The 14352-nt window shown below is 40.3% G+C and overlaps 1 protein-coding gene across 1 annotated transcript in view; it reads right to left on the reverse strand.

Annotated features, from left to right (window-relative positions):
• Positions 1-467: 467 nt before the first annotated feature.
• The window catches only part of Cd302 (CD302 molecule), a 33690-nt gene continuing 19805 nt past the window's right edge, over positions 468-14352 (reverse strand). The window contains exons 3-6 of the mRNA NM_001013916.1: positions 9026-9142; positions 8154-8324; positions 6585-6611; positions 468-955 (exon numbers count right to left, since the gene is read on the reverse strand). Coding sequence (NP_001013938.1) covers positions 756-955; positions 6585-6611; positions 8154-8324; positions 9026-9142 — 515 coding nt within the window. The 3' untranslated portion in view covers positions 468-755. The remainder of the gene's footprint in view (positions 956-6584; positions 6612-8153; positions 8325-9025; positions 9143-14352) is intronic.

A 14352-nucleotide genomic window follows, 5' to 3' on the forward strand; every position in this document is an offset into this window, starting at 1 on the left:
CTCAGTTTTGGCATGCGTGGTTTTGTGCCATCAAAAATGGAATTTCCTTGTAGTGAAAATGCATCTACTTGTTATAGGAAGATATAAGGGTGATCTAGGAAACCTTTGCTCAAGGGACTCACAGGTTAACCTGGCTGGCCATCTCCATGACTTCTTAGCTAGAGCTGTAGTCTTTCCTTTGAAAGAATCTATAACAATTGATTATAAATAAATACTACTCATCCCAAATGGTCTACACAAGGGAGGAAACTAGGAACAAGTGTGGAATATAGAGTCTCAAAATCTGTAAAATGTCTCCCTCTTACAGGGGAACACCAAAGGAATTGATTATCACTATAGCCAGTGAGACAGCTCCTTAGGAGCACGGGCTCTGTCCTGCTGGGTGGTGGCGGCCTCAGTAAGGAGTAGATCGCTAAAGGGTAAATGTAGCAAACGGAAGGAGCAGTAAAGGAGACCAGGCTGAGAGCTGCGTTTTACCAGCTTTATTGTACTGTAGCTTTCATTTACTCAAATGAAAACTACTTAAGAAAACCTGTAAGTTAGCTCTGTGCTGGTTCCTTTTCTGAAACCTACTTTTTTTCCTTTTAATCAGAAGGTTTATGTTTTGTCACATTGAATACATGAAAATATTGTTAGAAGAATAAGGAATACCATAAAAGGTTCAGTTTTCCGTGGCAAATTTTACATGACAATCTTGCATAGGAAATTATTTCTTGTCAAGGTGTTCAGTGTGCTCGTCTGATGTTCCCAAACTCTCAGTCCAGCTGAACAGAGTATTCATCTTCTTCCGAAACTACCAGAGCACAGCCATCACTGTAAGGTGATTGTGGTGCAGGAGAGAAAGAGGTGAAGCCAGAGCGTGCGCTCCTTCTATAGAGGAACCAAATGACCGCTCCCAAAACTGCCAGAGTCACTGTGCTAGCGATCACCAGAGTCGATATTAAAATGTGGTTATCTGCACACACAAAAAAGACAGGATTCAGGAGATCAGTATACAGGTTGGAAATTGTGCATTTGAAGCATTGTCATTTCATCATGTGTTTATGTGCAGACTTTCCCAACTGCTGAGAAAAGTTACATATTCTTTAATAATGATCTTCTTTATTAATTCTTTATTAATGACCTTCTGGGTAGGCACTCGGGTAGAAGGTTCTCACCAAGGCAGGTAATCCAGGTCCACACGGTGGAGAGGAGAGAACGGACCCCTGCAAGTTGTCCTCTGACCCATGTGTGTGCTGTGGTGTACAGTTCTTTTAAAATTCGCATTTGTGAGAAAAATAGCCATACTTGAAACTTTCAGTTAAAACATTTCAGTTCTATGTTCTTGATTTCTTTCTTTCTTTCTTTCTTTCTTTCTTTCTTTCTTTCTTTTTTTCAGAGCTGGGGATCAAACCCAGGGCCTTGCGCTTGCTAGGCAAGTGCTCTACCGCTGAGCTAAATCCCCAACCCCTATGTTCTTGATTTCTGTCAAGATTTTTGAGTCTTGTTTTCTGTGGTCTTACTTATGCCTTTTTTTTTTTTTAATTCCTTTCCTTACTGAACCAAGGTTCTAAATTCTCACCTACTGTTATCTTGAACAAGTCTTAAAACCATCAAGTGGGTTCTGATGGTCTGTCTGCCTTTGATATTAATGATGTGCTTCACAGAAATGGCACTAAGAGGTACAGTACCTTGCATTCTTCTCTTAAAGTAGCACTGTATTTGTGGATTCCTGAAGTTTACTAATGTGCGCAACCTTTTAGTTCTTGTCTACTCAAAACTCTCAGATCTTTCTATAGAAATGTAGTTTAACAAATTAGTAATTGGGGTGGTAGATATATATTGTAAAGTATTCAAATTATGCACAGCTTCATTGCAGATGGATTTTATTTACATATAATCCTAAATATTTCGATTGGTGCTTCTTAAAGTGGGACCTAAAGTGGTTAGAGATTAGGGGGATAAATCTGGCCACATGTCTTGTAAAGGTGGGAAAACAGTAGTAAGTGTTACATAACAGTAATGACAGCGTCTCAAAAAAGACAAGACTTCTGAAATGTTAGTTCATAGTTTTTACAGTCACATTAATTTCACACTGCCTTAAAGTGTTTACTATTTGACTCCCCATGTTGACACCGAGTCTGTTGTTTATGTGCAATAACAATCAATTAGGTATACTTTGGTGACATGGTGACATGATCATAGCAACTTAGAGAAACAGTGTATTTGAGGCTGAAAGAGCAGCAAGGTAATTTAGGATTGTTACAGGTGTATAATCACATGTTTAACCAAAACTAAAGGATTTGTAAGTATAAAACGGCATTTAGACGAGACACAGTAAGTTTGTCTATATTTTCACATTCTACAAGTAAGTGAGTGACAAAGCTTTCTGTTGACTAGCTTTAAAACATGTCATCTTACCAAAGTTGTCATTTAAAAGTGTTCAGTTTCAAGTTATTGTCTACTCTGCAGAGTTTGATTCTGGGCACTGTTTAAGCAAGGTGCCCAAGTTCATTTAACAAGCAACAACAAAAGCTCCCGTCCTTTGCTTGATGCTGTACTCACTGGGGTGGCCTCTCTCTCCTGTGTGATATACTTACTCCTTCAAGATCTGGCTATCCTGGTTCATCTATAGTAACCTTTTATGTATCACCCGGTAGGCTAACTTCCATGTGCTTGCCACACCAAATGCCTTCCTCCCCCGTGGCCTCACACTCATCACATCCTCAAGAAGGCCTTCTTTCCTTTGTTTCCATAGAGAACTTGTTCACTAAAACTGCTGTTCCAATTCTGTTTTCCTTGCTTCAACTCAAGTGTCCCTAAAAACTGTCAATACATCAGACTTTTTTTTCCCTGCAAATCTTTCTGCTCTGCTAAAGCTTCACACTTGAGGCTTAGCCTGGCCACCTTCTTACACAAAACCAAATGTGCAGACTTTCCAGTTGCTCTTTACATGGTCTGACTGCTCTTTTTCTCCAAAAGTTTGAACAACATAATCCTTTTACTTTTTTGAAAGTATATGTCTACATAGCTAAAAACAGCAGCTACAGTTGTAAGAAAGCATGAGGACAACCAAAGTGGCTGGGTACGCCTGTGAAGGATACTTTCTTAACTAAATGATTTGAAGTAGGAAGGACCACCTTTAATCTTGATCTTCTGAGGTAGGAAGAGCCATCTTTAATCAGGGCCATAATTTCTGGTGGCCACCTATATAAAGGATGTGGAAGAAGGATCCTTCAGCAGCAATAGAGCCTACCTCTGGGATTCCAGTGTATACTAAGGACCAGTGGAGACATTAGCTTTTCAGACTGAACTACTACTGGATTCCTGGGTGTTTGTAGGTAGACAGCCATTGTTGGGCTAGCTGGACCACAGCTCATAAGCCACTCTAATAAACCCTGACTAAATCAAGGTCTTGATACTGCTTCTATATCACTACTCAATCTACTACTCAAACATGTTTTCAAATAAAATGCTTAAACTGCTTTTGTGTTTTAAGTAAGTATGGTCAAGTTGACTGTCACTGCCATCCCTCTGCAGACATGCTCTAAGGCTGAAACTCAGTAACACTCCTCTCTCCCTAACTCCTGACATCATAAAAACGTATAATCATTCCAGATTAGTCTGTGAAGTTACTATTCTGAGTACCGTATGTAAGGACACATTTGTCTTTTTGTGAATGACTTGCAGTAATTTTGTGTCCTCTAGACTTGTGTCTAACATGTGCCAGAATTTCCCTTTAGGGTTGAATATTTGGTATTAGATCTGTAGATCCACACGGGTTACTTCCATTTATGAATTATGAATATGGCCTTACGAATACGTGTGTGCAGAATCTTCTTGGGTATATGTCCACATGCCTGTTTTTACTATGGCTATGCTGACTTCATATTAGTACACAAAGGTAATTTCTGCACATCACTGCTAACCATAGCTATTGTCACTCCCTTTCTCTGTTAATAGCCAAACAATAAGGGTGATATGGGTTTGTTTATTTCCAATAATGCCACCCTTTGTTTTCCTATGGGAAACTGGGGGTGTGACACATTTTTGATAATTCACATAGTTGTATTATAACAAACTAATAGAAACTAAGCATGAAGGAAGTTTTATATATAATGGGCTCTTATATAAAGTTTATTTAAAAATTTCCCATCAGAACAATCTAGTAGAATTGTGGTCAAAAGATTTGGCCAAATATTTCACAAAGGAAAATACAGAAGTACTTGACATCAAAAAAATAAAAAGTAAGTTTAGTATACACCAGCGTGAATGACGGAAATGGACCCTACCATCCTGTGAGTATGAAGCACATAGAACTCCAGCACCTCACCAATGGGTTATGACAGTTTTGTCACTAAAATGTGTACCCAGTTTCTACCTAAGCATAACCGTTACAAGACATACGAGCAGTTTGGGGCACATATTTTAAGAATGTTGGTCAAGATGACAACATTCGTCTTGTTCATTCCATGTTCATTCACTTGTTCATTCTATTCTAGTTCATTCCAAAGTAGAAACTAAACATTAGAAAGCAAGGGCAAGTGTCTATAAACATACAGCTAAGCAATCGAGGGGGAGGGGATGTGTAAACAGGTCAACATAAAGTTCCCGAGGGGAAACTAGACAAATACATGATGTAACTGGGGAGGCAAAGGATGGTGGGTTGATGTTAATTCTTGGCCAGCTCAATCTGCATATAAAATTCCAGGGCGACACAGTGAGACAAAGAAACAGCAAACAAACACACTCAGTGGAGTTCCAGAACTCTGGGGTTAGGCATTGGAGTGGGAAGGAAGTGTCCAGTGAAATTAGTCGGCTAAATATTGCATTCAGGGGGACATAGAACAGTGACTAATGACTGCATGGAGGCAGGTACAAAGGTCAAGTCCTTGTCATCAATGAGCAATACACATGTATAGAAATGACATTGCAACAAAACTATACAACTGATAGGTTAACAAGAGAGACTCCAGTGTTTGGTGAAAGAGACCTCTGGAGGGAAGGATTGAGAACGTGGTGGTGATGAGGGGTATATTAACTATCTTGGTTTGACTGACAGTGGTACTGGTGGATGCATAACACATCAAATGGCATCAAGAGTGCATGTTGCCTTGTTCATTATACTTAATGATATTAAGGTTAAAAGTTAATAATTGATAGAATTCGGAAACTTTCCCAACAGATACCCATTGCTACTGGGAATGCAAACCTGTACAACTCTGTAACAAAACCAATAGAACAAACTTACAGATTCTGTTTTCAACATTGCAGCCTCTAGATAAATATATTTGTGCAAGATGATTCATTTATTGAAGCATTGTTTATAATAGTAAATAATATGGAAACAACCAAGTGGAAGTGTCACACTGGTTAATATATCTACATACTGGCAGGGAATCCAGACCAACCAATTTATATATCTATACTGAGCTGAGAAAAAGTCACTAAGCTATTCATGAATAAGAGAGGCAAAGTAAGTCACACACTTCAGCCTCTTGCATTACTCCCACATCCCCCGCATCATCCTCCAGCTTAAGAAGTTAAAGAAGAGACTGCATAGAATGGTGCCCAATAAGGGTGTGATACAGAAAGGCAGATGGGGCCCAGGCTTGCCGTATATAGGTTGGAATTCAAATAATGCTCCTCTTTAGAACTGCTTTCCAATCAGGTGGTGGTGGGCTATGCCTTTAGTCCCAGCACTTAGGAGGCAGAGGCAGATGGATATCTGAGCTCTAGGCCAGTCTGGTCTACAGAGTGAGTTCCTGGACAGGAACAGAGAAACTCTTGTCTTGAAAACAAACAAAATCCCAAACACAAGTTTGAGTCTTAAGAATGCATTTAAAGTCCAACATAGATAGTCTTTACGAACTCTACTTGTAACAGTGAGGTGAAACCTTTAAAAAGCATATAACCCTTCCCCACAAAAACATTAAGAATTCCACATAAAAAGACATTATTTAAAACTACTCATTATATGGATAATTTACTTTAAATGTCATGTCTTTTAAATTTAATGTTTTATTGTATGTGAGGGGTGTTTTGACTGCATGTATGTCTGTGAACTGTGCACATGCCTGATGTCCATAGAGGCCAAATCCACTTCACCAAATCCCCTGGAACTGCTGTCACAGCAGGTTGTGAATAATCATGTATTTGAACCTGGGAATTGAACCTGCGTTCTCTGGAAGAGCAGCCAGGGCCCTTCACCCCTGAACCATTTCTCTAATATATCTTACCAGACCCTAATGTGATATCTTTCTTTAAGAGACTTTTCTATATTCTGATAAAAGTTCTTTATGTTACATAATATTTTTAAGTAGGTCTACAGTATCTTAACATATCAGAATATATGTTTAGTGTTACAGGATTTTTTTTTTTTTGAGATTTATTTGTTTTATGTAAGTACACTGTCACTCTCTTCAGACACACCAGAAGAGGGCATCAGATCCCATTACAGGTAGTTTCAAGCCACCATGTGGTTGCTGGGAATTGAACTCAGGACCTCTGGAAGAGCACTCAGTGCTCTTAATCTCTGAGCCATCTCTCCAGCCCTTATATATATTTTAATGTATGAAAAATTTTAAGATTTGAATGTTACTTACCTGATAAATACTTCTTGTCATATGGGACTAAAATGCAAAAGAAAAATCGAAATTAAAAAATTTTAAGGATGGCTTATAAGATTTACTTTATATACAGCTCTTAAAAATGGATATCCCCTGATGTTAATATCCCCACTTCTACTGCTTTACCTTACCTGTTTCAGATTTATTTTTTAAAAATCAGATAGATATCTAGGCCTGAAAAACGCATTGGCTTTGCTGCTAGAAAAAGAATAAAGCATACAGTAATAGAGGAGAGAAATACAATCCTGGTTGTGGATTCTGTAGGAAATGTAAACAGCCGTGGAACTGCTCTATGTTCTGTTTTGTTTTTAATATTGGAGAGTTCATGTACTTGAGTGTTTCTCGTGTGTGTGCAAGTGTAACACATCACATGCCCAGTGCCCGTAGAGGTTACAAGACGCATCAGAATACCTACAACTGGATGTGTTTGTGCTGGGAACCAAATCCAGGTCCTCCGCAAGAGCAGCCAGTGTTCTTAGATCTCTGAGCCATGTCTCCAGCCTTTGTTTCTGGTATTCTTGAATTAGTATTTGTTTTATATAACAGTGCTCTCAAGCACCGTAAGTGAAAAGAGCCCATTTGCACGTGTGTGTCTGAGGGTGACTGTGGGGGTGAGTGAGTGTGACATCACTACGTAGAGATCAGAAGACAGTGTCTTTTAGATTTTTATTTTTATGTGTGGGTGCTGTGCCTGTAGGCACATCTCTGCACGGGTGCCCTTAGAGGCCAGAAGAGAGAGCATTAGAGTCCCTAGGATTGGAGTTACAGTTGTGAGCTGCCATGTGGGAATTAAACCAGGGTCCTCTGGAGGAGCAGCCGTGATGATCTCTAGCACTGAGACATCTCTGCAGCCGCAGCTCACAGCATCCTTACACATAAATGGAATAAAATAAGACAAAAACATTTAAAGTTGGGATACTACTTCTATAAAACTACTCTGAGCTGGGGACCAGAGTAAATACTTAAGTACTTTAAGTATTTACATTTGCTTACTGAGAAAATAGTTATTCAGAATTTTAGAACAAATTACCTTCACCGTTTAACAAACAATGTGAAAATTTTAGAACTTGTTCATTTTGTTAAACTTTAACAAATCAGGTAAGTGTATTTTAATACAGAATGCATCATGAAGTATGATGTAATTTTAATGACATTTGGTTTACCCAAAACAAACATACTAGTTTTGTAGAGAACATGATTCCTGAAAGTAAAGTGATGTAAGTATTTTAAGATTATGCAGTATTCTTCTTTACCACTTCTGAGTCAGAGCACAGGCAAAGAGAACATGGAAATTCTTTTGAAGAAATTTATGGGCTCCTAGGAACTTCTAAGATTAGGCACATAGAATTAAATTGTGTCTGCTTCACGTGATCTAGCTCCAGTTTTGAAATGTAAGAGAACTATTGACTTTCAAGAGACTAGCACACAGCCATGTTATGTTCTGAGGTCTTAATTTATGAGATGTGATGTGCCTAAAATATGTATCCAAAACAAACCCTGTGTTCCCCGTCCCTCCTAGACTGGAGAAAAGACATTCGGACTTACTTGCTGTTTTGCAAAGTGTTCCTGTCACAGAAGACATTTCACAATTTCCTTTTCTCCATTCACCTGTCTTGGCATACAGAAAACCACAGGTGTCAACTAGGTCCTCACCATCCTCATCTGCCCACTTGTCGAATGTCATATTTGACTGATCAAACCACTTGAAACTTGCATCTGTCAAGTAAGGAACATGATGACAGTTTTCAAAGGTGTTAAGAACCAAAAAGAAGATATTTTCATTAAATGTAGGGACTTAGTAGCATATTTAATGGTCTAATTTTTGGTTGTAGGATTAAAAGTTGTAGAAGGAACACTATATTGTATTATACATAATCATCAAAGGGTATTGATTTTAAGAGGATTCTGGAAAAGGTACCTTTTTTTGTGAAGAAAAGCATTTTGATGAAATAACTTAAAATAGTTAAATATTAATAACCTTATTTATGACATTTAAAAATGTGACTATTATCTCTGTTTGTGTACACATACATACTTTGTATATTACATATTATACTACTATATATAAATTATACAGACACTATAAGAACCGTATGCTTTGTAGTTTTGTATAGTAACACAATTTATAGCCAGGTGGTGGTGGTGCACTTCCTTAATCTCAGAGCTTGGGAGGCAGAAGCAGGTGGATCTCTGAGTTCAAAGTCAGCCTAGCAGTAGCTAAATTACAGTTGTACAAGGAAAATTTTATGGCTGAGTCACCATAACATGAGGAGCTATATTAAAAGGCCACAGCATTAGGGAGGTTGAGGACCACTGGTCTAGGGAATTAAAGAACCAAACGTCGTATGTCTTACTAACATTAAAAAACAAAAACAAAAACAAAAACAGCCATGCCTCACAGGGCAAACACCACTTACCATCAGTGTCATAAAACATGCCTAGCAGAAGATCATCCGGGCCTTTCCATCGCTTTTGTAAAGTGTCCAGTATAAATGCGTTTTCTTCTTCATTGTGTATACTTACCAGGTCTGCCCCTGAAATAATTTTAAAAGAAGAGCAACTTCAAGAATCAATTGAAATAATGACGTATATAAAAGCTTTGAATTATGTTTCATACTTTTGCATAGTTTTAAACGGGTGGGAGTGTGCGTGGTTAAAACGTCTGTGGTAAGCTTAAATGGCTAAGCAGGTTAAAGGCACCTACTGTCAAGCCTGGCTGAGTCCCATCTCATGATGGAAGGAGAGGACTGACTCTTACAAGTGGTTCTCTGACCTACACACATGTGGCTCATGTAGACATCATACATCTTCAGGAATGATTTCTTAAAACATATTTTTCTGTCTTGATTAAGAATGGCCTCCAGAGGCTCAAATGTTTGAGTGCTTGGACATCAGGCTGTGGCACTACTTGAGAAGGATTAGGGGCTGCGGCCTTGTTGAAGGAAGTCTCTCACTGGAGGTGGCCTTTGAAGCTTCAAAAGCCCAAGCTAGCTCTTCCTGCGGCCTGCAGAGCTAGATAGAACCCTCAGACACCTCTCTAGCATCCTGTCTGCCTGTGTGATACCATGCTCACCGCCATGGTGGCAATGGACCAAACCTCTGACCAGCCCTAATTACATGTTTTCCTTTATAAGAGTCCCTGTGGTCATGGTGTCCCTTCACAGCAAAAATACACCAAAACAATATTATCAAAGAGGACAACCAGAAACTGAGCAGACTCTTATAAGATAGAAGCAAACACTTTAAAAGAAATAGAGCATTAAGCCAGGTGGTGGTGGTGCACACCTTAAACCTAGTGCTTGGGAGGCAGAGGCAGGCAGACTTCTGAATTTGAGGCCAGCCTGGTCTACAGAGCAAGTTCTAGGATAGCCATGGCTACACAGAGAAATACTATCTTGTAAAAAAAAATGGGGAATGGGGGATAAGGGAGGAGACAGAGACAGAGACAGAGACAGACAGAGAAATAGTGTTAAAAGTCAATTTATCACAGAAAGAAATATATTTCACACAGGAAATGTGTGAAAATTTCTCACCGTTAAAAAGAAGATGAAAGCTTAGGACCTGGGAGATGGCTGAGCTAATGCTAGTTAGCTCTGCAAGCCTGGCAACTTGAGTTCAATCCCTTCAACCCCCACCAAAAGTCAGATGTAGTAACATCTGTAACCCCTGCATGCCTACATAGAAATGAGAGGTGCACACAGGAGAACTGCCCGACAGTTTGTGGACTCACTATCCTGTAACATGGTCTACAGCAGCAGAAGTAAGAGAGCCTCTGCCTCAGGGAAGTGGAAGGCAAGAACTGACTCCTAAAAGTTGTCCTCTGAACACAGCTCCCACAAACATACAGCCACACAAAATAACAGTTTTGTGAAAGATGAAAATTAAACTTTCAGATGTGCAGACTAGCCAATTTGATGTAGAAAACTAGGCACTGATAATATGGGCAATCAGTAAAATAAGAGCAATATTTTGGGGAAATTTCTGGTGATACATGTAAGACCTAAAAGCACATACTATTCTTTGAGCAATAATCCTTCATAGCATATCCTGTGTTAATCATTGGCTGCCACTCCAAGTAGGCACAATGATCAGTCACACGTTGCACGGGGCACACATTGCTTTTCTCAGGCAAAATCACTACAGCTTATTCAGGACATTGAACGACTGAGACCACAGTTACTAAAATGTTAATGGTTATCTCAGGATGGCCCAACTTAGGTTTTGCTTGCTTGTTTGTTTTTGTTTTTTTAACTACTTTTCTAAATATTCTATAACAGTTATTGTGTAATTATGAAAGGGCTTTTAAAAAGGAAGTCATGCCTTTAAAGTCAGAGTGCAGCAAGGCTTTCTAAGTCTACCTTCTTAATCTCTTAGGTGTCTCATGCTTTGCATGTCCATAGCTACGGTGGGTAGACTGAGAAGCCCCCCTCCTGCCCTTATAGGTTCATATATTTGAATTCTTGGTCCCCAGATGGTGGAACTGTTTGAGAAGGATTAGTGGGCATGGCTTTTTTAAAGAAGAGATGTGTCACTGGACACATCTTCAAAAGTCCCTGCCATCCCGTTAGCGCTCTGCCTGTTGGTTGTGGGCTGAGATGTAAAGCTCTCAGTTACCACTCCAGTGCTATGCCCGCTTGCCTTCTGCCATGCTCCCCCATAATGGTTTTAGACTCTAACCCTCTGGAACCATGAGCCCCAAATGAAATGCTTTCCTTTATAAGTCGACTTGCCCATGGTGTTCTGTCACATAAATCACAAAGTCCCTAGGAAGTTACCACTCCCTGCTTGCCTTCGGCTTGTCATATCTTAATGCAAAATACACTTAATCCAACTTCAAAAGTGTCCAAAGTCTTTCACAGTCACAGTCTCGGCATGGTTTCAAAGTCCAAAGTCTCCTCTGAAACTCAAGGAATCTCTTAATTGCATGCTCCGTAAAATCAAAAGGCAAATCACATCTTTCCAACACACAACGGCACAGAATATACATCATTCCAAAAGGATGGAGTGGGGCACAGTGAGGAAACAGCTCCAAACCCTACAGTTCTCTGTCTGGTTTCAAAGGGCTGAGAGGCTCTGCCCTTCCAGCCTTGTTGACTGCAACACACTTCTCTCTCTCGGGCTGGCTCTATCCTCGCATGCAGCTCTCCTTGGCCAACTTCCAACAGCCCTGGCACCTCCTATATCCCAGAGTCCCCAATGCAATCCAGGCTTCATTTTCACAGCTTCGAGCAATGACCTCAAAGGGCCTCCATGCAGGGATTCTCACTTGGCCTCAGCAGCCCTCCTTAGCCGTGGAGTGGAGGAAAATGACAAACTTGTGTATCTTTCATGACTCAAGCCAGAACCACACAGCAAATGCTGCCATGTTGGCTACCTGCTTGGGATGGGGCCTGGTCCTCTCCTTGAACTACATTTCCATAAGCTTTGATTGCTGCTCTTTAGGATAAGAAAATCCCTCAGGCCTTTGCTTTCCAAGTGGAGTGTTAGCTGGGTCCATGCTCACCCTGAGGGAACCACTCTCTCTATTCTGGTTCACATCAAGCCTCTCCAATCTCTTTCAGCACAATCCTTGTCCCCAGTATCAAATTTTCCTGGTGGTGATTTTCTCTCCAAACCGTAACAAGGCAACTTCTAAAACAGAGCATTTAATTTGGATCTCATGGTACCAGAGGGTCAGAGTCTATGGCCATCAGTGGGAGGAAGTGTGGCAGCAGGCAGGCAGGGATGGTGCTGGAGTACTAGTTGCCCTGTTTGCTCCTTTTCGTATGTAGGCTCGCACAAGAGTGATTACTGATAACCCTGTGACCAAGTCAGTATCCGACTGCCTTGAAATTGCCTCTGTTAATGAAACTGGCCTAAAACTTTCCAATTTACCCTCTTGTGTATTCTTAAGACAAGAGAAAAAGAAGCCACATTCTTTGCCAAAATATCACAAGCCACTTATCTCAGTTGCTAATATTGTCCATCTCTGAAATCTCTTAAGGCGGACCCCCCCCATAGTCCACATTGCTCTTAGCATGACTGTCTTCCAGGACCTACTAGCATGGCCCCTTCAGTCCCTCTTAGCATCCAACTGCTTTCTTAGTCCAGAGTTCCAAAGTCTATATTCTTCCGGAATAACCTGCATGGTCAGGCCTGTGGCAATGATAGCCCACTCTCTGATACCAACTAATATCTTTGTTACTTTTCTATTGTGTTGACAAAACATCACTATGACCAAGGCAACTTGTAGAAGACAGCATTTAATTTGGAGCTCATGGTTCCAGAGGGTTAGAGTCTATGACCATCATTGTGGGGGTGGGAGGAAGCAGCAGGCAGGCATGGTACTGCAGAAGTAGTTAAAAAAGATTTCCTCTTGATCCACAAGCAAGAGACAGAGAAAGCTGACTGAGAATGGCTTGGGTTTTTGAAACCTCAAAGTCCATCCTCAGTGAAAACAAGGCTACACCTTAATACTTTCTAACTGGGAGGCCGACATTCCAATACATGAGCATATGGGGGCCATTCTTATTCAACCCACCACAACATCCTACCTATTCCCTATTGAGAAACATGTATTATATTTTCAGCTGTGGTTACAGGTTTATAATGTATAATCCATATTTTATATGTACGTTATATAACATTCAAAAAGGTTTTTTTCTCGATAAAGGAACACAAAATAAGAAATACGCAGTTTTGATAACTGAAAATTACCAACTGTTTTGTGCTCCTTTATTATATTGGGTATGGTGTCTTTCTTTGGCTCTTAGCTAGTGATCACCTCGGATTTTAATTGAGATTTTACATACATAGCTTGCATTTTAACTCTTTGGTTCTTTAGTATTTCTATTAACCCATAGCGATATTTTAAATAAGTGTTAAGAAAGCAACCTACAAAAAATTATGTTTTTTTAAATTTACTTTTATTTTCAGTGTTTTGCCTGCACGTATGTTTGAATGAAGGTGTCAGATCCCGTGGGGCAGGAGTTACAGACAGTTGTGAGCTGCCATGTTGGAGCTGAGAATTGAACCCATGTCCTCTGGAAGAGCAGCCAGTGCTCTTAACCACTGAGCCATCTCTCCAGCCCCCTGTTTTGTTTTTAACCAGGGACAGTTGAAACCACCTCCTGTCTAGTAAATGCCATAAGTACTGCTACCTATCGACTCCAGTACTTACTGGTAAAGTGTAACCAAACTGCTGCTCTAGAAAAATCCTCAGGAGAAACATTTAACATATAGAGCTGTATGGTTAGGCTCTCTATTGCTGCCATGAAACATGACGAAAAAGCAACTGGGGAAGGCAAGTGCTTGCTCAGCTTACACCTCCTTCATCACTGAAGGAAGTCTGGGCAGGAACCAGGAGGTGGGAGCTGATGCTGAGGCCATGAAGATGCTGCTTACTGGCTTGCTCCTCATGGCTTGTTCAGCCTCCTTTCTTATAGACCCAGGACCACCAGTCCAGAGTGGCACCACGCATGATAGACTGGGCCCTCACATGCTGATCACTAATTAAGAAAATGCCTTTCAGCTGGACCTCATGGAGGCACTTTCTCATTTGAGGTTCCCCCCTCCCTCGTGACTCTAGATTGTGTCAAGTTGACAAAAACAAACAAAAACTAGTCAGTATGGAGGTATTGTTAATCCCAAAGATGAGAGGAGATAGACCAACCCAATCAGCATGGCCAAATTAATTAAAGGGGGCAAATTAACTAAAGCAAGCTTTTTTATTCGTGTACATGGGCTGCCTCCCCGCTAAGGTGGG

The sequence above is a fragment of the Rattus norvegicus genome, chromosome 3 (assembly GCF_021556685.1).
Source record: "Rattus norvegicus strain SHRSP/BbbUtx chromosome 3, alternate assembly SHRSP_T2T, whole genome shotgun sequence".
NCBI lineage: Eukaryota > Metazoa > Chordata > Mammalia > Rodentia > Muridae > Rattus > Rattus norvegicus.